This window comes from Gopherus evgoodei, chromosome 3 (genome assembly GCF_007399415.2).
Source record: "Gopherus evgoodei ecotype Sinaloan lineage chromosome 3, rGopEvg1_v1.p, whole genome shotgun sequence".
NCBI lineage: Eukaryota > Metazoa > Chordata > Testudines > Testudinidae > Gopherus > Gopherus evgoodei.
In genome coordinates, this window is record NC_044324.1 from 39,820,310 (window position 1) to 39,844,699 (window position 24,390).

The 24,390-nt window shown below is 45.7% G+C and overlaps 1 protein-coding gene across 3 annotated transcripts in view; it reads right to left on the bottom strand.

Annotated features, from left to right (window-relative positions):
* Positions 1–24,390, bottom strand: part of GRHL1 (grainyhead like transcription factor 1) — a 72,344-nt gene that overhangs the window by 15,684 nt on the left and 32,270 nt on the right. For 2 of the 3 annotated variants that reach the window (XM_030555443.1, XM_030555445.1), the window contains exons 9-13: positions 21,318–21,476; positions 6,147–6,234; positions 3,072–3,211; positions 2,579–2,616; positions 1,879–1,967 (exon numbers count right to left, since the gene is read on the bottom strand). In XM_030555443.1, the coding sequence (XP_030411303.1) occupies positions 1,879–1,967; positions 2,579–2,616; positions 3,072–3,211; positions 6,147–6,234; positions 21,318–21,476 (514 nt within the window). The remainder of the gene's footprint in view (positions 1–1,878; positions 1,968–2,578; positions 2,617–3,071; positions 3,212–6,146; positions 6,235–21,317; positions 21,477–24,390) is intronic. The other variant, XM_030555444.1, reaches the window with a different exon arrangement.

Genomic DNA, 24,390 nt, shown 5'->3' on the forward strand with positions numbered 1-24,390 from the left:
CTGCCTGATGAGCCTCTCCCAGACATTGGGGACAGGAGTCGTGGGGGTCACTGTTAGGCAGAGACCTGCAGCACATGTCACAAGCTTTGAAACCCAAGGTTGGTGTTGGAACTAGCTTCCAGAAACCTGAATACAATGGTATTTAACTAACTGATAACTATCTATGAACAACTCTAACTAGAAGACTGAAAGGCTAAGGGATCACTAGCAAGCGAGAGAGAACAGTTCCAAGGCCGCCACGGACGGTAAGAAGAAACTGAAGGAGGGTCAGGCCAGAAGGGTACTATATACACCACCATAAGGATGCGAATCTAGGGGGCTCCCCTGCCGTCCCAACGGGAGCTGCTAAGGGAAAAAGTTTCTGACCTCGGTGCACACACCTAATTGGAATGGATGTGAACAATCACTCGAAGAAGAACTTGCTATTCCTTCTCTTTAGTTTCTTGCAACTGTTTATACTTTCCTCCCATTTTAATCTTCTCTCCCCCTCTTTGCTTCCCCATTTCACTTCCTTGCTAATGTTCAGCAATATTTAAAAACAATCACGTTGCTCCATCTAGTAGGATATGGATATGATTCCCCGCTCCAAAGACCAGACTGAAAGAATGAGAAGCCAGACAACCACAGTGTCATCCAGCTCATGTAGACAGAGCCATTACACAGAAAAACAGCCCCATTAAAAACTACATTAAGGCTGAGCAATCAGCCAATAAGAGCAGGGAAATGAGGACATGTAACAGCTTCAAAGTCCTTAATTCACCCTCTAATTACTAGGTATTGCGGCACATATTGTTTACTGTGTTTGATAGCTCATGGCTCTGATGCACCTGTGATTTGGAACAATATACTGTAACATCTACGTCAAACGGGGCGAACTAAACTTGGAGATTTTCATTTTTAAACCCTCCTCCTCCAAAGGAAGGCAGAAGGAGGATGGTGGATTTAAAAGCGAACAACAATAACCATCTATACAAGGGAAGCAGTGTAGCTTAGTGGACAGAGCACTGATGGACTCTGGACTTCTATTCCTGGTTCTTGCACTGGCCTGCTGGGTGATTTTGGGCAAGTCCTTTCACCCTCGTGTCTCGGTTTCCCCATCTGTACAATGGAGATGATGATACTGGCCTCCTTTATCAAGTGCTTTGAGGTCCACTGATGAAAAGTGCAATATAAAAGCTAAGTATTATTATAGAGTATAAATATGATGCTATGGCAGCTACCCATAGAATAAGGTCCCCGTTTTATGATTTAGTAAAGAAACCAAGCTCTCGTTAATTCTCATTTTCCCTTAGCAAACATCTGCATTAGTTTATCACAGCCGGAGGGGAAGGACAGCCATATGGATAGGTTGTAACTGGGACTCCAGAGACAAGTCATTTAACTCTTCCGTGCTCCATTTTCTCCATCTACAAAATGGGGATGATAGCGCTTCCCTACTCAACAGGGTGCTGGGAGGTTACAAACCATCAGAAAAAGCCCCCGAGAAAGTGGTGAGATTCCAGATGGGGGAAAAACAGACACAGGGAAGTTAAGTGTCTTGCCAAAGTTTACTCAGCAAATCAGTGTCTGAGCTGAGAATAGAACCCAGGAGTCCTGATCACAAGACAAAAACTTCCACTGTTATTAAAACCAAAATTATGTATTTGCAAGTTTAGCTGTCTCCCCTGCTGAGGCAAAAAGGAGAATATTTTCCTCCCCAAATAAGTGCTAGCAGGAGATGCACAGATAGGAATCAGATGGGCACATCAAAATAAAGCAGACACACACACACACACAACACACACTTGACCCACCCAAAGAAAAAGCATTCCTACCCCTGACCTGGCTTTCTTTCATGGAAATGCAACAGATGTGTCTTTAAAAAAAATTTTTTTTTACCTCGCTTTGGTTCCTCTATTCTGGTCAGTTTATTGGGAGGTGCAATAAAATCATCTTCAGTTATATAAGGCCCCCTCTTCATATTAGAGCTGCAATAAGGGGGGGAAAATGTATCAACAGTAGCATCAGCAGGAGTAGCCTCCTTGCCTGGAAACAGGGAAACTGTCACATCATGGATCTTATGATGAAGATAATTTCAGAACCAGGGTAATAATTACCCTAATTACAATGAGCATTACTTTCTACACAAGTCAATACTCATTATTTAAAACTGCCCAAGTGCTTTGATTCTGCTGCTCCCTCTCTAACAATAGAGTCTCCTTGTGCTGCTTAAACACAACACCAAATCAGCTATTTACCTGGAGATTCTGGGCAAGTCCCTTTGGAATGTGAATATTTTTTGGCACACACTGGAAAGCCCAGAGCAGCAAACCTGAGTGTTAAGCTGGCTGCATGGTGATGGAGAGTGCCTGCTATGCAAGATTTTCCATTTTGGAGATGACTGCATCACTGACAGCCTGGGCCCTGTACTGCTTACAGGTCTTACTATAGCCTGGGGCTTATATAAGGGGAGGAGTAAAACACCTAATATTAGGGTACATGGCAAGCTCTTTGGGCAGGGAACTCACCTTCCTAGCTGATTTTACAGCACCATGCAATTCAATAGTGTTACAGAATGAATGAAATAGCAATCTCTTACCCTTCACCCTCCAGTTCTTCTGGTGCAACAGGAAGGACCTTTAAAACAAAACAAGAAGAGATTTTGAGTGTAGAGAGAAAGGTGCTCTAAATTAGACTATTGGATGGTAAATGACATGGGACCATCAACTGGAACCTACTACAGTGTGTGTAGCTAGCTAGCTAAAAAGTGGACCTGAGAAGCCAACAATACGAACATACTAGTCTAGGAGCTCTGGTCTGACCTGTATCCTGTCAGTGGTCAGCATTAAATGCTTCACAGGAAGGTGAAGAATTACCTGCCCACAAAGCAAGTTTTCTTCCTAACCCCCATTTGTTAGGGCTTGGCTTATGCCATGAAACATGAAGGTTTATATGATCACATACCTAACAGGAACTTTTTGCTCCCAGTGGTTATACATTTAAGAACCAGTCCAGTGTCTATGTACAATATCATTACGCAGGCAGACAATGCCCCTAATTTTATATTATGGGCACACAGTAGCATCACATACATGAGTCCCACGCTGAAGACTGGAATGGTGAAGGTCGGGGATAAAAAGAACTGGCTGAGTGTCAAGATCTTGGGATGGCTTGAAGATAGTGACGTCTGTCCGCTTGTGGGAAGGAAGCATTGGCACTTTGACATCGGGAACTGTAAAGAGATATCAAAGATTGTAATATATGGATATTGAAAACAATGACACAATTGTAGCCGTACTCCTTAAGAGACATGTATTGCTGTTAAGCAGTGATGTGCTGGGGTGGGTGTGGAGGGGAGGGTCTTGGGACCCCATTGTTAAAATTTCCCAACCAAGTTTTTTGGGGGGATAGGAGGGGAAAGTGCGAGGCTTCCTCTTCTCTGATAGAGTCACCTATTCTGGGGGCCATAAATCACCCTGGTCAAGGATGCTTATTCCTTTTGGAATGTGCCAAATGTCAGGTATTTTCAGCAAAATCTTCCCAAACGATTGCTAAAAATCCATGCGGTTCCTGCCACACACCCCAATTTCAAATGACAGTGTTTGGAGACTGTACTCCACTTTCAGTACACTCCTATTTTCCTCAGGAATCTACCACCAGCCTTTCCAGTGAGTGGCAGGAAGTGTTTGTGAGGTGGCACTGCTTCTTCCCTCCTTGGCTGGTGTTATGAGAATGGGCTTTTGTCTAAACGGGTAAACAAATGAATTAATAGATTTCCCCCAGTACCTCACTCCTTCTCTGTGAGCTCATGCACCCTAGAACATGGGTGTGCCTTGTTTCAATATTGGTAGCATATCACCTCTTAAAGGCACACAGCTGATCAATGTTCGTTTCACATTTAAAAAAACATTTGTGAAGGATGGTCTTAGGGGCATAGGACTGGGAAAGTCACATCTAGGTTCTAGTCCCACCTCTCCCACAGACTTCCTGTGTAACACACTGAGCCTTTCTGCACGAGGGGTGGGGGAAAGAGGAAATACTTCAACCTCACAGGGCCTCAGTGAAACTTCAGTCACTGAGTATTAAAAAGCATTTGGAGATCCTCAAATGGAAAGCATTACAGAAGCATTGTTACTACTGTGGAACAGAGTTTGGCAAGATACCAATATTTTACAGAATGGAAGGTTCTGTGAAAATTTTTGGTTCACCACTCTGAATTAAAACAAAACATTTCAGTCTAGTTCAATATTAATCTGTGCCCGTTAGCCACTATGTGCCTCATGGGAATTGTCTTTGGGTACTTCCTGGGTGGACCACATGTACTATAGGGCACTGTGGTCACATAACTCCCATGGATGCCGCACATCAGTTCAACCAGTGGGAAAAAATCACAGTGCATCATGGGAGATGTAGTTCAGCCAGGAAACCTAGTCTACAGAGACTGGAATATGAGGTATCCAAACTACAGCTCGCAAGATGATCAGCGATTAATGTCAAACTGACCGAAAATGAAATATTTTAATTTGGGTTGAAAAACTGAAGTGTTTTGATTTGCATGAAACCTGCCCAAAATGAAATATTTCATTTTGAATTTCCCATGGAAAAAAAAGTTGAAAAAAATTTCAAAATGATTAGTCTAAAATGGAAATTTTCTGTGGGAAAACTGATTTTCCAAAACTTCAACCAAAAACTGCCAACCAGCTGTACTATGGAGCAATCCATATAGATACAGTAATTGGGTCTCTGGAAGCAACTGTAATGCTTATAGCCAAACCATATGTATTCACCTTAATGGAGAAATAAACACCATATCTGGGCTCAGCCCAAGCATAGGAAGTTTAGCCCCATAAGCAGCATTTATGAAGAAAGATATGAACTTCTACAAACGGACGGTTTAGCATGCAATTGCCATTTCTCAGCCATTAGTTCTAGTACTGTGCAGAGTGGTCTCTGGATTCTGCTTGGGCTACTATACTTGGGATAGGAGACACCCCCCACATACACATTTGTTAAACGCTGGCACAGCGTTGTCTTCTTTTTATAATACATTTGAAAACTCTGCCCTCCCTGTAACTGCCCTTAAGCAACTGGATTTCCCTGTGTCATTGCCTTCTTCTAAAGCCACACTGCCAGCCCACATTTGCTGTGTCAGGAAACCCTGTTTAAACAAGCTGTGAGGTTAATGCTTATTGAACCAGTCAGACTGTTAAAAGCAGAGCTTCTGACAAGCACATCATGTGGATGTAATATTATCTTTAAACAACCCAAAGGAGAGACAAGGAACACACACTTTTCCTTGCTGCACAATGTGAAGGAGAAACAGGGATATAAACTCTACACCAAACAACTCTTAACCTATAATTGACCATCTAACATTGGCTCTGTAGGAAACAACATAAAAAGTATGATCTGCAGGAGAGAATTAAGAATGAAAAGCAAACACATTTGGAAGGAAAAATCTAAAAAGCCTTTTGCTCATTCCAGCATCAGGCCCCTTGGGCTAACTTTTACATGCGTAGAAACAATGTCTAACTAGACTATTAACTAAAAAGGGGCAGCTCAACTCTCTAGGGTTGAGTATAAGGCTGGGAATCAGGAGATCTGGGTTTGTACTGCAAACTCTGCCAGTGTCTTGCTGCACAGCCTTGAGTAAATCCCTTAAGCCTGATTTGCAGAGGTTCTGGATATGGGGGGCCTATAGCTCAGTGGTTTGAGTACTGGCCTGCTAAACCCCGAGTTGTGAGTTCAATCCTTGAGGGAGCCATTTAGGAATCTGGGGGATTGGTCCTGCTTTTGAGCAGGGGGCTGCACCAGATGACCTCCTGAGGTCCCTTCCAACCCTGATATTCTATCTCCAGCTCCTACTGACTTCAGTTGGAGCTGTAGATGCTCCACGAGTTCTCAAAACCAGGCTGTTGCAGTGTGCAACTCACTGCTACGGCGCCTCCTGCTGGTTGTCTTGAAGAAGTTCCTAATTTATCCTGTGCATTGCAAAATACAGTTCACAATCTCATGTACAGTGAATTAAAGCGAAGCTATTTTATGGGAGGAAAAAAAAGGCAGGCAGTAACTCCTTTCTAGGAGAATTCTACTGTACTGAAAAACTGTAGTGTGTAAGTGACATGAGGCCTATAATTTAAACACTTGGTGGAATAATTTCTACTTACAGGCATTCAACAGGGAGCTGGAGTCAGTGCACTTGCCTTTTCTTTTGCTTTGTTTTCGTTCTTCATCCCTGATCTTCCTCTCTGCTCCCTGTCAGATGACAGATTGGGGAGGAAGGGAGAAAGAAAAAAAAATAGTATCTTCAGTTGTTTGTTTTTATACCCTCAGGTCAATGACATTGATCTTTACATAGCAGAACAGGTCAGTCTCACACTAACCACTTCATCAGGTCAGCCAGAAAATCTCTCTTTTGCAATCTGTCCAGTACTTATCCAGAAGTACTGTCATCAAATCAAAATTTAATGAAAGTATCACAATCACCTGAATTTGTTTTAAGTATGGGACTGGGGCAAAATGGCAAGTTACCACACAATTACTTCAGTTATTTCCATACACTTAAGGGAATAGCAGTGTCTAAGGTATAAGATAGCGATCACTGAATTTTTCTCCAATTAATAATATTTACTGAACTTTTAATCAAAAATATTCCTGATGCTATAATCAAGCTAAATTCAGATCTCCTAGCGTTTTACGAGGATGGAACAAGACATACTAGCGTGTCAAAGACTCTTCATCAGCAACGACTGTGCCATCTTTCACAGGACTAAAAATAATACAAGCATTACTTTTCATCCTTCAGATCAGTGCAGGGCTGCCCAGAGGATTCAGGAGGCCTGGGGCAAAGCAATTTGAGGGGCTCCTTCCATAAACAAAAGTTGCAATACTATAGAATATATATTCTTATGGGGGCCCCTGCGGGGCTTGAGGCAAATTGCCCCACTTGCTGTCCCCTCTCTTCCCCCCCCCCACTCCCCAGGAAGCCTTGGAAAAAATAAACATTTAAAAACCCTTCGCATCTTGACACAAACCCATTTTTGAGAGAACTTCTTTTCAAGTCACCTTTACAAGGTATCACTGGTTCTCAGCATCAGCTAGCGCAGGGGTCAGCAACCTTTCAGAAGTGCTGTGCTAAGTCTTCATTTATTCACTCTAATTTAAGATTTCGCATGCCAGTAATACATTTTAACATTTTTAGAAGGTCTCTTTCTATAAGTCTACAATATAACTAAACTTTGTTGTATATAAAGTAAATAAGGTTTTTAAAATGTTTAAGAAGCTTCATTTAAAATTAAATTAAAATGCAGAGCCCCCCGGACCAGTGGCCAAGACCTGGGCAGTGTGAGTGTCACTGAAAATCAGCTCATGTGCCACCTTCGGCACGTGTGCCATAGGTTGCCTACCCCTGAGCTAGTGCTAAAAGGCACTAAAGCTTATTAAAAGGGTTAGACAAATATTTTCGGTCAAAACTCTTTTGGATAGAAAACTAGGGGTTTTTAAAAAGCGGAAAAAAAAAAACACCAGACAATGTCTGCTTTCCTTCAAAATTTGTTGTGGTTTTTTTAATTGAAAAGCTGAAATTAGTCTGCCAAAACCTGAACATGGTTTGGGGTTTCAGAAGTGTGTGCCCAAATATTTGCCGCTTGCTGTGCTTGTTTAAAGAAACAATAAAAAATTTCTGTTTTAAAAAAATTCAAAACTTTTGAACCACCTCAGCTTGTGACCAAATGCCTGAGCCCATCCAATCAGAGATTTTTCCAGGTTTCTGATACTCTGCTGGCTTCCTTGACTCATGTGTGTCTCCATAACTTTGGGTTCATTTAGCTTAGAATATAAGAATGGTCATACTGGGTCAGACCGAAGGTCCATCCAGCCCAGTATCCTGTCTGCCAACAGTGGCCAAAGCCAAGTGCCCCAGAGGGAGTGAACCTAACAGGCAATGATCAAGTCCCATGAGGGCAGGGGACTGGACTCGATGACCTCTCGAGGTCACTTCCAGTCCTAGAGTCTATGAGTCTAAGTGATCTCTCTCCTGCCATCCACCTCCACCCTCTGAAAAACAGAGGCTAGGGACACCATTCCTTACCTATCCTGGCTAATAGCCATTTATGGACTTAACTACCATGAATTTATCCAGTTCTCTTTTAAACCGTGTTACAGTCCTAGTCTTCACAACCTCCTCAGGTAAGGAGTTCCACAAGTTGACTGTGCGCTGCGTGATGAAGAACTTCCTTTTATTTGTTTTAAATCTGCTGCCTATTAATTTCATTTGGTGACCCCTAGTTCTTGTATTATGGGAATAAGTAAATAACTTTCCCTTATCCACTTTCTCCACATCACTCATGATTTTATATACCTCTATTATACCCCCCTTAGTCTCCTCTTTTCAAGCTGAAAAGTCCTAGCCTCTTTAATCTCTCCTGATATGAGACCCTCTCCAAACCCCTAATCATTTTAGTTGCCCTTTTCTGAACCTTTTCTAGTGCCAGTATATCTTTTCTGAGATGAGGATTCATTAACGGTTGCATGGCAGTTTGAAGATATACAGCTATACCCAGAATGACACTAGAATGCTTGGAATCTAAGTAAATTCAAGGGGGCGGTGAAAGCAAGCACCAGGATGGAGAATTGGTCAGTAGCCCGGGAAAGATGGCATCTGAGCTGTGGTTTACAAAGACCCATCTGTTTAGTGAGGCTTATGATCAACCTTTGTAACCAGCAGTGGGCTTTTTGATAAACAAGCAGTGGGTTCTGGCAAGCTAGAATAAACATTTTATTAAAGTAAGGTCCCCAGAAGCCTTAGTGAGTGGGGACAGTACATGTTCCTTAATAAAGATGGGACATAAAATCAGAAAGGCAGAATGACTTTTGGCTAGGGTGGCAAGGATAAAGGTCAACCTCACCAGAGATGATGTGGGGGATGGGGGAGAACTGGCAGAGCAGACAGGAAATTAGAAATAAAGGAGGGGAGGCCAGCCAGCTCCAGAAATAATCAGTTCAAAGAGGAAAACGATGACCCAATACTAGATTTGCAGCATTTCAAGGCAGGGACCAATATCTTTAATCTAGAAGACACCTAATGTTCTGGTGCTGTGAAAAAAAAGCAGCATGGATACGTTGATATTCTAACATGGGTAACATTTGCGTATGTTAACGGTATGACTCTGTCCCCTAAAAAATGGGATGGCATTTAAAAAAATACCCCAGGCTGCCACAATTGTATAACCCACCATAACTTCAGACTGAAGGGGCACAACATCAGCCTGCAACATTAACATAGCAGAAGTGTCGGGATGCATCTGCAGTACAGAGTCAGTGAGGGTCACAAGGGTCAGTTCAGATTTTGCCTCAGCCCTATATTTTCTTGTTCACAGAGGGTTATGTCAAGTATTTACTGTTATTCAAATGTAATATTTCAGAATTGCAATTTCTCTGTTGTACTTTTTTTAGGTGTGTGTATGTCTATGTATTTCCAATATGTATTTGAGGAAATCCTCTTTTGTTACACACCCACATCCATACAGTTTTAAAAAGTGATGCTGGTTCTGAGTTACTGGAGCACATTAAGAGCCTCTTGAATTCTACATACAAACCAAAAGCCACATACTAAGCTTTGGAAAATAGGAATCTCCAGACTGCATCAGATCAGTGGTCCATCCAGTCCATGTTCTATCTGTCACTGCTGGCCAAGGCCAGATGCATCAGAAAAAGGCCTAGGAAAACTCCCTGTGAAGCAAGGATTAAACAACATGGAAAGTCTCTTCCCAATCCCAGTAGTCAGAGGGTGGATTATGTCCTGGAGTTTGAGGGTTCAGATCCCTATCAAAACCTCTGGTTTGTGGGGTGGGTTCTTTTTTGTTTGTTTGTTTTTAAATCCTTAAGATTCTAATTTCACTCCTGGGTTGAGACAGTGATAGTCAATTTTCCTTTTGAGAACTGTTACCTTATGAAAAATTAGTTTTATTTGTTAAGCACCAACAACATGCTTAACCCTGTAGAAGCCAGACTCTGGTCTGAAGAGCTCACAATTTAACAGACAGGTAAAGGAAGCGTAACAGGATCCTCAACCCTAGAGCCACTAACGGCATCATTATAAGTAGAGCTGGGTGAATAACTGATTTTTCAGGATGGTGGCTGCTCAAATCAAATCAAATTAAAAAAAAAAAGTTTAGTTCAGGCTGAACTGAATCTGAAATTGTTATTTCACTGAAAACTCTGGTCTGTTCCTGAGCAGAGATTCAAACCTGTGTCTACCATATTCCAGGTGCATACCCTAACCACTGGGCCGAAGCTTAAAAACAGAGGTCAGCAGCAACAACACCTCCTCTGGTCATTTTGTGAATGACAAACTGTGTACATCAAATCTGCAAATAATTAGGGGTCAACCAAAAGTGCATTTTTCAGCAAATAATCTATTTGCTCAGGGTGAATTATAAGATCTGCTGTCTCTTCATTGTTAGCAATTCTTGTACACAGCCAGCAACTGCCTGGAGTTTTGTGGCTTTTTTTTTTTTTTTTTTTTTTGGCAGTCTGAGGAGGATGATTTTTCTTCATTCAGTGAGACTATAACAACCTGACATGGTGTACGTGGCATGTCCTTACTGTGTGAAGTCTCATTAAATAATTAAATAAGGCTTCTAGCTAGTACGTAACAGGACAGAGCATACAGTAATAATGCATATGACACGTGCGTGTTGCAAGGCCCAAGGCCAAAGGCCACTGCTCCTAGTCCTTTTGAAGTTTATGGACAGCTCATTTCAGCTGCATGTTGTGAAGTGGGTCACTGCTAGTCTATAATGCCTGGACTTCCACACAGATGTTTAATGACAGTGGAGTACACAGATCCAACCTCCATGGAAAAGCTTCCCTCTAGCTGAAATCCTAGTTTGAACATTTGGCAAGGCAATGCAACTGCATGGGGGGGTTCATTTCACAGGCCACGTCTACACTACAGCATAAAATCGAAATTATTAAAACCGATTTTATAAAACTGGTTTTATAAAATCGATTTTACGCGTCCACACTAGGGCACATTAATTCGGTGGTGTGCATCCATGGTCCTAGGCTATCATCGATTTCCAGAGCGGTGCACTCTGGGTAGCTCAGTAAAAGAATGAGACCAATAACTTCGATTTCCGTCCACACTAACCCTAAATCGATATAGTAATATCGATTTTAGGGTTACTCCTCTCGTTGGGGAGGAGTATAGAAATCGATTTTAAGAGCCCTTAAAATCGATTTAAAGTGCCTTGTAGTGTGGACGGGTACAGCGTTAAATCGATTTAACGCTCTAGTGTGGACCAGGCCACAGTGAAGTTTTGCTGCAGGTAAATTCCACTGTAAATCTGTTCCTTGAATTGAAGTAATCTAGGGTTAAAGGATCTGTATAGGGACAGAAGGAGAGGTTCTTCCTTATTCTGTCATACACAAACCTAATACGTGCCTAACCACCTCTTAGGCCCTGATCCTGCAACTTGCTGCACACAGACATACCTAGGTGCCCACGCAGAGCCCCAGTGATATCAATGGAATTCACCCAGGTGCAACAAAATACAGGCACATCTTTCACTGGCTGACTCATTAAGCAGATTAAGTGAGGGGATCTGGGAAGCCAGTCTTTTGAGAAGAGTGCACATTTCATGAACATTTCTTCTCACACTCCCCTTCCCCTATGGTTCCCCTGCCACCCATGAACCCATACAATATTCCAACAGCACCCCTCACTGCATACAAGAAGCATGGCCCGTGGTTAGAATACTAGCCTGGGAGACCCAGGTTCAACTTCCTGCTCTACCACTGGCTTCCTGTGTATCACTAAGTTTCTCTGCCTCTGTTCCCCATCTATAAAATGGGGAACTACCCTACCTCCTACGGAGGTGTTGTGAGGCTAAAAAGATTTTACACAGTGTAGTTGTGACCATGTTCGTCCCAGGATACTAGAGCGAGAAGGTGGGTGAGGTAACATCTTGAACTGTATTTACACTTTCTCTACACATCTGAAGAAGTGGGCCATAGTCCACAAAAGCTTATGCTCTAATAAATTGTTAGTCTTTAAGGTATTACAAGACTCCTCATGGTTTTTACTTTTGCTAAAAAGACAGTTACCTTTTCCGTAACTGGTGTTCTTCGAGATGTGTTGCTCATGTCTATTCCACAATAGATGTGCATGCTAGCCCTGTGCACCAGTGCCAGAAGTTTTTTCCCTAGTAGTACCCATAGGGGAGTGCCCCTAGCGACTCCTAGAGTGGCGCCTCCATGGCTCAGTGTAAGGGGCGCTGCGTGCTCCCCCTGCCCTCAGTTCCTTCTTGCCAGACAACTCTGATAGGGAAAGGAGGGCGGGATGTGGAATGGACATGAGCAACACATCTCGAAGAACACCAGTTACGGAAAAGGTAACTGTCTTTTCTTCTTGGGCTGATTACTCATGTGTATTCCACAATAGGTGATTCCAAGCTGTATCTGCTGGAGGTGGGTAGGTGTTCACAAACTCTCAGGATAGAGCACAGCCCTGCCGAACCTAGCGTCTTCCCTGGTCTGGGAGACAATCGCATAATGTGAAGTGAATGTGTGAATTGAAGACCACGTGGCAGCCCTGCAAGCGTCCTGAATGGGGACATGGGCTAAAAAGGAGCTGACGAGGCTCACGCTCTAGTTAAGTGTGCCCTCACAATTGATGGTGGAGGGATTCCTACCAGGTCATAACAGGTACGGATGCATGAGGTGATCCAGTTGGAGAGCCACTGAGTGGAGATTGGCCGACCTCTCATGCGCTCAGCCAAGACGATGAACAGTTGCGAAGACTTCCTGAATGGCTTAGTCCACTCCAGGTGAAAGGCCAGAGCCCATCTGACATCCAGAGTGTGCAGGCAACGCTCCTCACTGGACGCATGGGACTTGAGGCAGAGGACCAGCAGGAAAATGTCCTGACCATGTGGTAGCTGGAGACCATTTTTAGGAGGAATGAAGGATGTGGGCAGAGCTGGACCTTATCCTTATGAAACACCCTGTACAGGGGATTGAAGGTCAGGATCCTGAGACCCATCTAGTGGACATGATGGGCACCAGGAAGGCTACCTTCCATGAGAGATGCAACCAGGAGCATATAGCCAATGACTCAAAGGAGGGACCCGTCCACCATGCCAGCACCAAGTTCAGATCCCACTGCAGAACTAAGGACCTAATGTACGGGAAGAGACAATCCAATCCCTTAAGGAATCGGCAAGTCATAGTATTGGGGAACACTGCCCCTGCACTAGCAGGTGGAAGGCCAATATGGCCGCCAAGTGCACCTTGACAGACGAGGGTGCCAGGCCCTGGGGTCTAAGGTAAAGGAGATAGTCTAAAATGCGTTGGATCAGGGCAGCCACAGGGGAAATGCCCTGCTCAGCTGTTCATCGGGAAAACTGAGACCACTTAGCCAAGTAGGCTCGATGCATGGAGGGTAACCTGCTTTCCAAGAGGATGCGCTGAGCCCCTTCCGAGCACGTCCTTTCCTCCTGGCCTAACCATTGAACAGTCATGCCGTGAGGTGGAGTGCTGCTAGGTTGGGGTGGAGGAGGCGGCCCTGGTCCTGGGAGAGCAGGTCTGGGCAGGATGGCAGTCATGGTGGGGCAACCGCCAGGCTCATGAGGGTCCCATACCAATGCTGCCTGGGCCATGCCAGGGCAAATCAGGAGGACCCGGACCCTGTCCGTCTTTATCTTTTCCAGGACCCTGCCAATCAGCAGGATCAGGGAGAAGGCATAGAGAAGCTGGCCTGACCAGGACAGGAGGAAGACATCGAGATAGCACCCATTCCCAGCCCCCCCCGAGCAGACCAGGGACACTGGCAGTTCTGCTGAGTAGCGAACAGGTCCACCTGGGGAGTTCCTCACTCTTGGAAAAGTCTGTGCACCACTTCTGGGTGTAGAGACCACTCATGCTGAGAGGAGAAAAGTCTCGGCTCAGGAGATCCGCCTGCGAGTTTCAGGTGCCTGGGAGGTGGTAGGCCTGTAGGCAAACATCATGGGCTACATGGAATCCCATAGCCTGAGGGTTTCCTGGCAGAGGAGCAGGCCCCACCTTGCCTGTTGATGTAAAACATCAAGGCCATGTTGTCCGTGAGAACCCTGACCACTCTGCCCTCCAGGTGTGAGCGGAAGGCCACGCACGCCAGCTGGACCACGCTGAGTTCCTCGATCCTATTGATCCAGTGCTAAATGACACCCTCCCCCCACCAGCCTAAAAGGAGGATCTACAGGGCCTGGAAACCAAATAATTCTGGGGGACAACTAATGAGATAACAGGGATGGGGGTCAAACAAAGGGAACCTGACAGGGAAACCAACCAGAGAACCCTGGACAGTGCCCACTGCTCCTCAAAAGGCGTCAAGGAAGCCAGCGGACGCCACTCAGAGGAACTCTGCCCGGATACGTGAGCGGATGGAGGATCAGAAATAGGCCCTACAGTAACAGGAGACTCCATTGGCCAACCTCCTCTCTGGTTTTACAGATGGCCGTTTTAGCCAGGGCCAGGAGGTTGACCAGGAGGTCCCATGGCTTTGTGGGGCCACAGATGGGGAGTGCATAGATAAGGAGATGAGGGGAGAAGTGCAGCCAGAAGCTTAACAAAATATTTGTGAGGAGTGGAACAGGGGCTGCAACCTGGCGCACTCCAAATAAACGTTTGCCAGGGTCTCCCTCATGCCACAGAAGGGGCATGTGTCTGGGATGGGGGTAAACCATGCCAAGTACATGCCTATGCTCACGGCCCCATGAAGGAGCCGCCAACTGATATCCCCGTCGGGCCTCAAGACCAAGGCAGAGTATAGGCTGGCCCACCGAGACACCTCACCCTCTAGAGGTGGCAGGAGGTCCCGCCACTTTGTGTTGGGGCGGGACATGAGGGTGAGGAGGTGAAGGGTGTGGAGCATGAGCATGTATAGGTGTTTCCTTGGTGGGGTCTGGAAACGAACCACCTGCAAGTTGTGCAGCCGGCTCACGGTGAAGGGATGGGCGGGAGGGGAGCGGTTGGGTCCACGGGACAGGGGCCCGATTAAAACGTCTGGAGGGCCTGGGGTGGACGGGGTGTGCCCTCTCACAGGACCCAGTCGAGGTTGGCTCGAGCAGCGGGCGGCAAAGCGGCCCTCACCTCCTGAAGTATGCGCTGGGGAGTATGAGACCTGGAGAGCCCCACGTGATGAGCGTGCATCAGGGGATCCAGCCGGTCACCCCCTTCGTAGTCTCCAGGAGGTCTCCAACTCTGGTGACTTCTGCCAGGACCAACCTCTGGCACACTGAGGGGGACTCCGCCACCTGCACATGTGTAGCAGGGGCTCCGTGAGGAGATCTGCTTCCTCGGTGGCCGCCACGGACCTGGTCGTGCGCAGACCACAGACCTTGGGGTGTGGAGCCCATGTGGGGAATGTTCAGACCCAAGTCCGATGAGTCAGACACCAGCTCCAGCAATGGGCCCTTGCCCCTGAATGGGACCCCGCAGAGCATGCTCCCTGGGAAGGAGCACCATTGTAGGGAGGCGATCACTGGCTCAGGCACAATGAGGACCTTGTCCATCCTGTCTCTGGCCTGGGAGAAGACCGAGGACAACCAGAGCTGAAAGGGCCTCATCCTAAGTCTGGTGTGGTGAACCACATAAAGGCACACTGACATGTGACCCAGGAGCTGGAGACACTTTCTTGCTGTCGTCATGGGAAACTTTGACTGTGTCGATGAGCCCTTTCAGGGTCTTGAATCTGTCTGGTGGGAGGGAGGCCCTGGCCGACATCATGTCCAGGACTACTGCGATAAACTCTATGCACCATACCGGGACTAACATGGACTTGGTGTCATTCAACAACAGGCCCAGGGTGGCACATGTGGACAGGAGGAGCACTATGTGATCACACACCTGCAACTGGGAGCTGCCCTTGACCAGCCAGTCGTCCAGATAGGGGAAGATCTGGACCCCATGGTGCCTGAGGTAGGTCACCACCACTGACATACATTTCATGAATACCCTGGGAGCAGTGAACAGAACAAACGGGAGAACTGTAAATTGGTAGTGCTCCTGCCCAACATGAAACAGAGGAAGCGCCTGTGCCCCTTGAATACATTAACGTGGAAGTACACGACCTGCAGATTGAGGGTGGTGTACCAGTTCCCGGGATCAAGGGAGGGGATGATGGAGGCCAGAGAGACCATGCAAAACTTGAGCTTTACCATGTACTGGTTCAGGCCTCACAGATCCAGAATGGGGCCAAGCCCCACTTGGGCCTTCAGGGTAAGGAAATAGCGGAAATAGTACCCATGGCCTTTGAACTCCGCTGGCACCACTTCCACCACTCCTAAGCCAAGGATCTGCCCCACCTCCTGCTCTAACAGGGTCTCGTGAGAGGGGTCCCAGGAGGGATGGGGGTAGAGGTAAACTGGAGGATGTAGCCGCAGGAGATAAGTGTTGAGGACCCAACAATCTGAAGTCAGCTGCAACCACTCCAGGAGAAAAGCACACAACCGGCTGGAGAAGGGAAGCTTTATTGTGGGTACATCCCTGGTGTGAACTGGTAGGTCATCCCCGGGCATCCGGTCAAAACCCCGCCTGTTTACCCTTGGAGGACCCAGGCTGGGGACAGATCGAGACTGCTTCTGTGGGTGTTTCTCTTATAGTCCTGTGACTTTTTATAAGGAGACTTTTATTTACAGTGAGTGGCCTGGGTGGGAGCCTGCTGAGGCTTAAACTTGGGCCTAGCCAGAGCTGGGACATAGAGGCCAAGTGTCTTAAGTGTAGTACAGGAATCTTTCAGGCCATGAAGTTTCATGTCTGTCTGTTCCGCAAACAGGGCCTTGCCATCGAACAGGAGATCCTGCAAGGAAGGCTGTGCCTCACTGGACAGCCCAGACACCCTTCTCATGGACACTGCGGAGGGCATGAACCTTGCAGCTGTTTCCGCAGCATCCGACACTTGGCAGCCTCTGTACCCTCCTCCACCAGAGCTTTGAACTCCTTCCTGTCATGCTCCTGGAGAGAGTCCTCGAAATTGGGTAGAGAGCCCCACACATTGAACTCATTCCAACCCAGGAGAGCCTCATGGTTTGCCACCCTTAACTGGAAACTCTAGGACAAATAAACCTCTCCCCCAAATAAATCCAACCTCCTGGAGTCTATTTTTCAGAGTACGGGCTAGTTGGTCCTGCCTCTCCCTGTGATTGACCAACAACCACGAGGGAGTTGGGGGCAGGGTGGGTGTACAGGTATTCATGCCACCTGGCGGGCACAAAGTACTTCCGTTCTGCCCTCTTAGAGATGGGGGGGAGGGGAGACAAGGAAGCTGGGTTTGCCACAAGGCATTTGAAATTTTTGCCACCCCTTCTTGGACTGGAAGAGCCACCCTGCCCAGTACTGAGGCAGATAGCACGTTGGGGAGGGAGTCCAAGGGTTCCTCCACATCCTCGGCCTGAAGGTTGAGGTTTGATGCCATCCTTTTCAATAGTTCCTGGTGGGCCTAAGAGTCCTCCTGTGGAACAGAAGGAGGAGGGGTCATAATCATCTCATCAGGGGAGGGTGAGGATGCAGGCAGGGTATTCTGCAAACCCACCGGTATTGGAGGTCCCACCACTTGGTCACCCTCCAGGCATGGAACCGAAAATGCACGTCTCACTGACGCCTTTCTGGGAGGCTGGGAAAGAGAGGCCGATGGTCGTTCCGAGGCTCCGGCCACCAAGTGAGCCCCCACCACGGGGCCCACTGGTACCAAGGTGCCGGCCAAGGAGCCTGGTGCCACTCCACCTGCTGTAGCACCAGTGGAGCAGGCTGTTCAGCCTGACTAGCACGTCCCATCAACTGATGACTACGAAGGGAGGCCGGGCTGGTTTATGACCTGCTGCTGTCCCTGGACTGGGAGGAGCGGTGGCATTGGTTATGGTGTTGACCACGAGACCATGATCCCGATGTGGAGGAATGGTACTACAGGTAGCAGCTGCTCTGTGATCGGCTCCAGCAGGTGGATCCGAGCTGGTAAGGTGCTGGCGATTGATGCCCGGGACTGCGGAAGCAGCGCCAAGGTGGTGTCCGTGAGCAAGATGAAGAATGGGAACGGCATCGACACCCACAACACAATGGGTTACAGTAGCCTCTCGAAGATGAAGGCCTCTGGTGCCATCCATCTCTGTCTCGATGGGGCCCGCTCCCTTTGTGAGGTCTGCGGTCCCTTGAGGCAGAGCGGTGCCTGGACCCCCTGTCAGTCGGAACCCAGCTAGGCAACCTGGTGGGGGTCGACGGTGAGCGATGTGGACTACGCACTGGGCAGTCACTGAGTGGCGAATGGCATCAGGAACATTCCCTCGACCACGAACGGTACCGACCAGGAGGCGACTGTGGCGATCCAAGTGGTGGCTTGTCTCTGGACCGGGAAGCCAACGGTGGCAGTGTTCCTGGTACCAGCAGGGACATAACGCCCTGGGCCGCTTACAGGGTCTCCGGCGTGGAGGCTACCCACACATCCAGGGAAGCCAGCACAGACTGTGCTGGGCTACTCCACTCGACCTGAGTCAGAGGCCTGGAGGCTGACAGTGACCAAGAATTGCTCAATATGGGTCTAGTCTCTCCCCCCATCTTGCTCCAGTGCCTCGGCGAAGATCTCTTCTTGGCCTTCTTGACGTGCCCTGTGGACAGGGAGTGGTGCCAACTGGTTGAAGACACCAAAGGGTCACTGCGCACCTACGCTGTGGTACCCGGTGCCAACTCAGAGCAGTGCACCAGAGTCGGTGTCAGTGCCAACTCCATCAGAATGTCTCTGAGCCAAATGCCCCTTTCTTTCTTGCTCTGAGGCTTGAAAGATCTGCAAATCTTGCAGCGATCGCTGAGATGGGTTTCCCCCAGACAGCGTAAACAGTTCATGTGCGGGTCACTCACCTGCATCGGCTGCTGACAAGTGTTGCACGACTTAAAGCCTGGGGCATGGCGCATGCCCTGACCCGGGCACACTAAACTAAACTAATACTAATCCAAACTACTTCAACTACAGGTACTACTATGAACAAATAAGAGTTCTAGAGGAAAGCTGCAGACAAGCTGGAGCAGAGCAGTTCCGGTGCACCTTCACAGGTGGCAAGAAGGAACTGAGGGTGGGGGGAAGGTGCAGCGCCATATACCACACCATGGAGGCACCACTCCAGGGGTTGCTAGCGGGCTCTCCTCTACAGGTACTGGCAGGGGAAAAAAAACTTTGGCATTGGTGCACGTGGCAAGCATGCACACCTATTATGGAATACACATGAGCAATCCCTTGAAGAAGAACAATCTGTTCCACCTTGTATTTAGCTGTGACACTCCAAGTTAGTTTCCCAGACCTGAAGAGCAGCTCTGGGTAGGCCTGAAAACTTGTGTCTCACCAACAGAAGTTAGTCCAATAAAAGATATTACCTCACCCACACTGCCTCACAATTTTACTGTGAGAGACATTCAGTTACCATGGTAATGGTGGCCACTTAAGTACATAAGGTAAATAGATGGATCACTTAAGATTCAAGCCTTGGCCACTTGGGGGGAGACATAAGGTGACTAATGAGTCATTCTCTGCAGTCAGATGGAAGCACTGCTGTGGGTTGGGACTCAACTAATAGGAGGTGTCTGGTCAAGTCTATTTTTATACTACTTAAACAGAGCTTGAGCCAATATTTGAGACCAGACAAAATCCAAAGTGAAAAGTTATATAAAATGGGCGTAACTAACTAGAGTTCCTGAAAATGTATGATGCAGACGAAAACACTTTTCTCTAAACCAATGAGCAGAGTGTGGATTTGCCATATTAACAACTGGTTTATTAAAAGCAAGGGAGTTTGGAAGTCTGCTTTTTTAGCTTGCAACTGATTGAGAAGTAGTCCAGGGGTTAGGGCACTAGCCTGGGTTCAATTCTCTTCTCCATCACAGACTTCTTATGTGACAAGTCACTTAACCTCTCTAGGTATATCTATACTGACCACCAAGCCTGGGCTCTGAATCTAGTTTGAGCCCAATCCTCCCTTCCATTTACACATGAAATAGTTTGACCTGAGTCCACAAGCAGTCAGGACCTGCTATAGGGGTTGGTCAGAGCCCCAGTCCTGCTGTGACTCTGGTCCAAGCCCTGTCCAGTTTGGAAATAGGTCAAGCTGCAGACCCGAGTCAGAAGATCTGCATAGTGCAGAATGGACGTGCTAGCCAGATTTATAATGCCAAGTAAATAGTGAGCACGAGAAACCATCAGGAAGTCTGCAAACCCTTTGCAATTTGTAATTTTTAAGATTAAAGGGAATGTTTTCATAAGTGCCTAATTCCCATTTTCAAACAACTTATGTGCTGTGGGATTTGGGAGTCCAAGTCACTTTGGGCATAATTTTCACAAGTGCCTAAGCCACTATTCTGGCCCTGCTTACAGTATAGGCCTTGCGGTGGGGCAGAAGAAGGCTGGGTGAGTGTCCATCCATGCATTATAACTGGAGTGATAGTGACAGAAACATTAAGATTTTTTTACGGTAGCCTGCACTTTGGAGTTGAGAGTTCAGAATTTGGTTAGGAGAAGCCCTGGGCTCGGAGATGTGCTTTTTGCTGTGCCTGGGAAGGTCTGCCCAGATTTGGATGAGTTGTAAGCCACGAAAAATTGTCATTTGTGAAAATCTAGTCAAGTTTTTAAAACTTCACACAGTCTCAGGAAATATTCCACCTTCTACAATGCTGCACTCACAGCTTTAGGTGCTCTACATCTGTGGAGAAAAACCAAACCATAAGCGCCAAGCGGAGCGCTCATAACTGAGGCATTCAAAATTAGTGGAGACTTGAAAATTTTGTCCACAGTTTCCCCATCAATAAAATGCTAATAATGATACTTCCCTATCTCACCAGGGCAGTAGGAAAACAAACTCATTACTGGTGAGGTTCTCAGATATTTGGATAATGAGAACAATAAGGCGGCACACAAAGAAATAAAAAAATTCCATATTTAGTGATTTTTCATAAAAACAGACTTGTTCCCTATCTCAATAGAGTTTCAAGTTTGAACTGAAAACCAAGTATACAGAGTTTTTGCTGTCGGCAACTGTGACATTCAGTGTCATCTCCCAAGGACCATTCCCAAAGTCAACACTAACTGTGCCTAAAAACATTTTGCAACACTCCAGCATTCTGAAGGAAGCAAATTTTTCTGAGGTCACTTCAGCATCTCTGAAGCAATTTTTTCCCTTACAAATGCCAAACACATATGGAGTTTTCAGAGATTATCCAAAATAGCATGTGTTAGAATCATAAAGGAAAAGGTCATTTATACTAAATAGAGCTGGAGGAACTGCCTTCCCCAAGCCCTCATTTGCAAGCCGGCCTGACCTTACCTTGTCACAAAAGACTTTAATCTGGCAGTGGGCCCTGTGGACGGGTTTGTTACTCCTGTTATTGTAGCTGTAGGTGTCAATCTGAATGTTCAAGGGCAGCCCTTTAACTCCTTTCTGAGAGGAGAAATCTGTGCTGAGGCAGTTTACAGAAATAAAAACCTGCAAAAGAAGGAAAAAGCTTCCATCAGCAGCGATTAATACATTCTCAGTGTTTGCTTCAGCCAGCCATACTGAGTCACAATATAACGACTCCACTTGGGTTGGCTGTAGGATTTCAATCCTAGATCTTCAGAACTAAAATGGTGAGTTTCTACCACATAAGCTAAATGACTATTCACATGAATCAGTGGACCAGCCACTAATAGAGGTACAAAGACTCATCCTCCTAATGTGGATTACAGCAACAAATATCAAACCTCATGCAGACTCTAGTTAACGTCTGAAGATTTTTATGTCCCAAGAAATATTTTGTCTATTGTAACCCTTTTCTAGGGGGCAGAAAACCCTTTCAGGCCTCATTTTCACTGACCAAAAGAACTGTGTTTAAAAACCTTACTTAAAACAGGAGTCAGACAGGTTTGCAGCATGCACAACAGAAATCAGTTTGGACAGTCGCAAAACCATGTTAGCTCCAGGATTAAATTCTTCTGTTGAAACTGATGAGTTTTTAAATATAGTTATTTAATACAGGTCTCAATCCAGCAAAAACCTCAGGACATACTTAACTTTAAGCATGCAAGCAATCCCATTGATTGCAGTGGGATTACTTGTGGGTCTTAAAGTTAAGCACATGTGTAAATCTTCATGGGATCAGAGTCATGAATGCTTCCCAGCTGTGTTCCTTTTCCTGAGCTCTAGCAGGATGTTGAGAAGCAGAATATGAATCCATTTTCATTGTTCAAACTAAATGAAAAAGTTAATAGAAAAAGTTTTTTAAAAATAATTTCACTTTCATAATATAAGATCTTAGTAGTAGTAGCAGAGGAAGGGAATTTTCTAGTTGTCCTATTTAGAGGCACACTGAATTAGTACTTCCCCAAAAGATGCACCTATTCAAATACCAGGTTCTTATACACAGGTAGTCCTCATTATCATGAGGGGTTAGAGGTAGCGGAAACCAAAGACAATGATTTACCTGAAAGTTATGGATCAAGATCAGCCAAAGCATTAGAATGGATTCCTCCCTCCTTCCTTTCAAGGATAAAAGATAAGAATCCCTTCCCATCCCCTAAAGAAAGCAAGGATTTCAGAGCCAGAGGCCACAGCAAGTACCTTAACCAGGACTTTGAAAAATATTGCCCCAATGTTTAACTGCAAGTTTGTTTTGCTTATAATAATAAAAACAAACTGAAATTCTAAACATCAGTAGTGAGTGAGGGACTCCTGCTGGTACTTGACTGGTACTACAATTTGCCAAGTTAAGTTTTCAAAAGCTTACACACAGTTTAAAAAATAAAGGTTTTTATGCAGCATTGTCGTCATAGGTTGAAACATGTTTTACAAGTATTATAAAAAGGGGGGAAACTAGTAAGTACTACAGGTGAGTGACAAGTTATTCCTGTTTCCAAGGGATTTTTTTTAATAAGAATACTGTCTGCAGCACTGAGAAGGTAGCTGAAGAAGGTGCATATCTGCACGAGATGAGGTTTCCTGATTAAATTGTTATTAAAGTTTGATTTTCAAAAATGCACATGCAATTAATATGAACTGCATGTACAATTAAGGAGCACAGCCAACACGACTGTACGAGTCAGGAGAGAGTTTCATGCAAAATGGCATTTATGAAGGTAGCTATTGGCACACACCCTTACCAAAGTATTGCATTATCACTCCATCATTAAAACTATACAAATCAGTGTAGTTTTACGAATCAGTCCCTTAATGTCTGTTTGGTTGCCCACAATCTCTGGGAAAAGATCTAGCGTTAAAATGTATGAACTGTTCACACATTTTTCAATAAATATCTACGAATCACTATGGCAGCAACTAGCTCCACTTTTGAGAATTTTATAAGAACGAACTAACTACGGTGACCAGACAGCAAGTGTGAAAAATCGGGACGGGGGTGGGGAGTATTAGGAACCTATATAAGAAAAAGACCCCAAAATCAGGACTGTCCCTATAAAATAGGACATCTGGTCACCCTAGAACCAACTACTGCGACCTGATATTTTAGGCTGTGCACTGAATGGATTTTGCATGGAAGAAACAGCTAAAGCCCTATGATCCTGTCAAATTGATTCTATACACTTCTGTGCAACATTCTAAAGCAACAATGCTTCAAGTCTTTGATTTAAAGGAGGCAAATATATAGCTAAACACCATTAGAACATTGCTGGAAAAAAGTATTAGGAGTTTTAAAAGCAAGTCACCTACAATAAATTGACCAGAATGGTTTGCCAGCTTCTAAGCCACCCACTCCTCCCTGATCCCCTACAAGATGATGTGGGCATATCAACACAGCCAATATTGAGTTATTTATAAGAGTTAGTGCAATGCAGATCTAGGGCCTGTTCATGCAGCTCATATGGGTAGAATGCTCTGACTTCTAACAAATGTTTTGTCTAAGTAAAGACTGCCGGACTGAGAACATCCGAGAGAGCATTCTGCATTGCATAAGGGAGCGAGTGGAGGAGTTTCCTCTGGTTTTGGATTTGTATAATGGATAATGTTGCCTTATGAGCAGAAGTGTTATTTCTGATTAGTACTGACTTTTATTGGTTGCATGTATATAGCTTAGCCTGCCCATAATGAATGTTTATTTGTTTATATCCTTGTGTCTGTATCACTGTAATGAAATACGAATCTTTAAGAGAAAGCAAGGACTGTTCTCCTCAAGAACACATGTGCAGATACAGCCATTACAACTGGTTTAATAGAGTCTTGGAACTTTCAAAAATCTGTGATTTAATATTATACCTCTAAGCTTCAAAGTGGGAAGCGGGGGGAGAAGAGAATCTTTAGACTAGATGGACATCAATTCCTTAGTCCTTGGAGCCATTTCCCTTTGGTTGGGAGGTCTTGGCATTTTCGAATTCTAGGCCTCTCTTTACAGCTTTCTTTGCATTTGCTG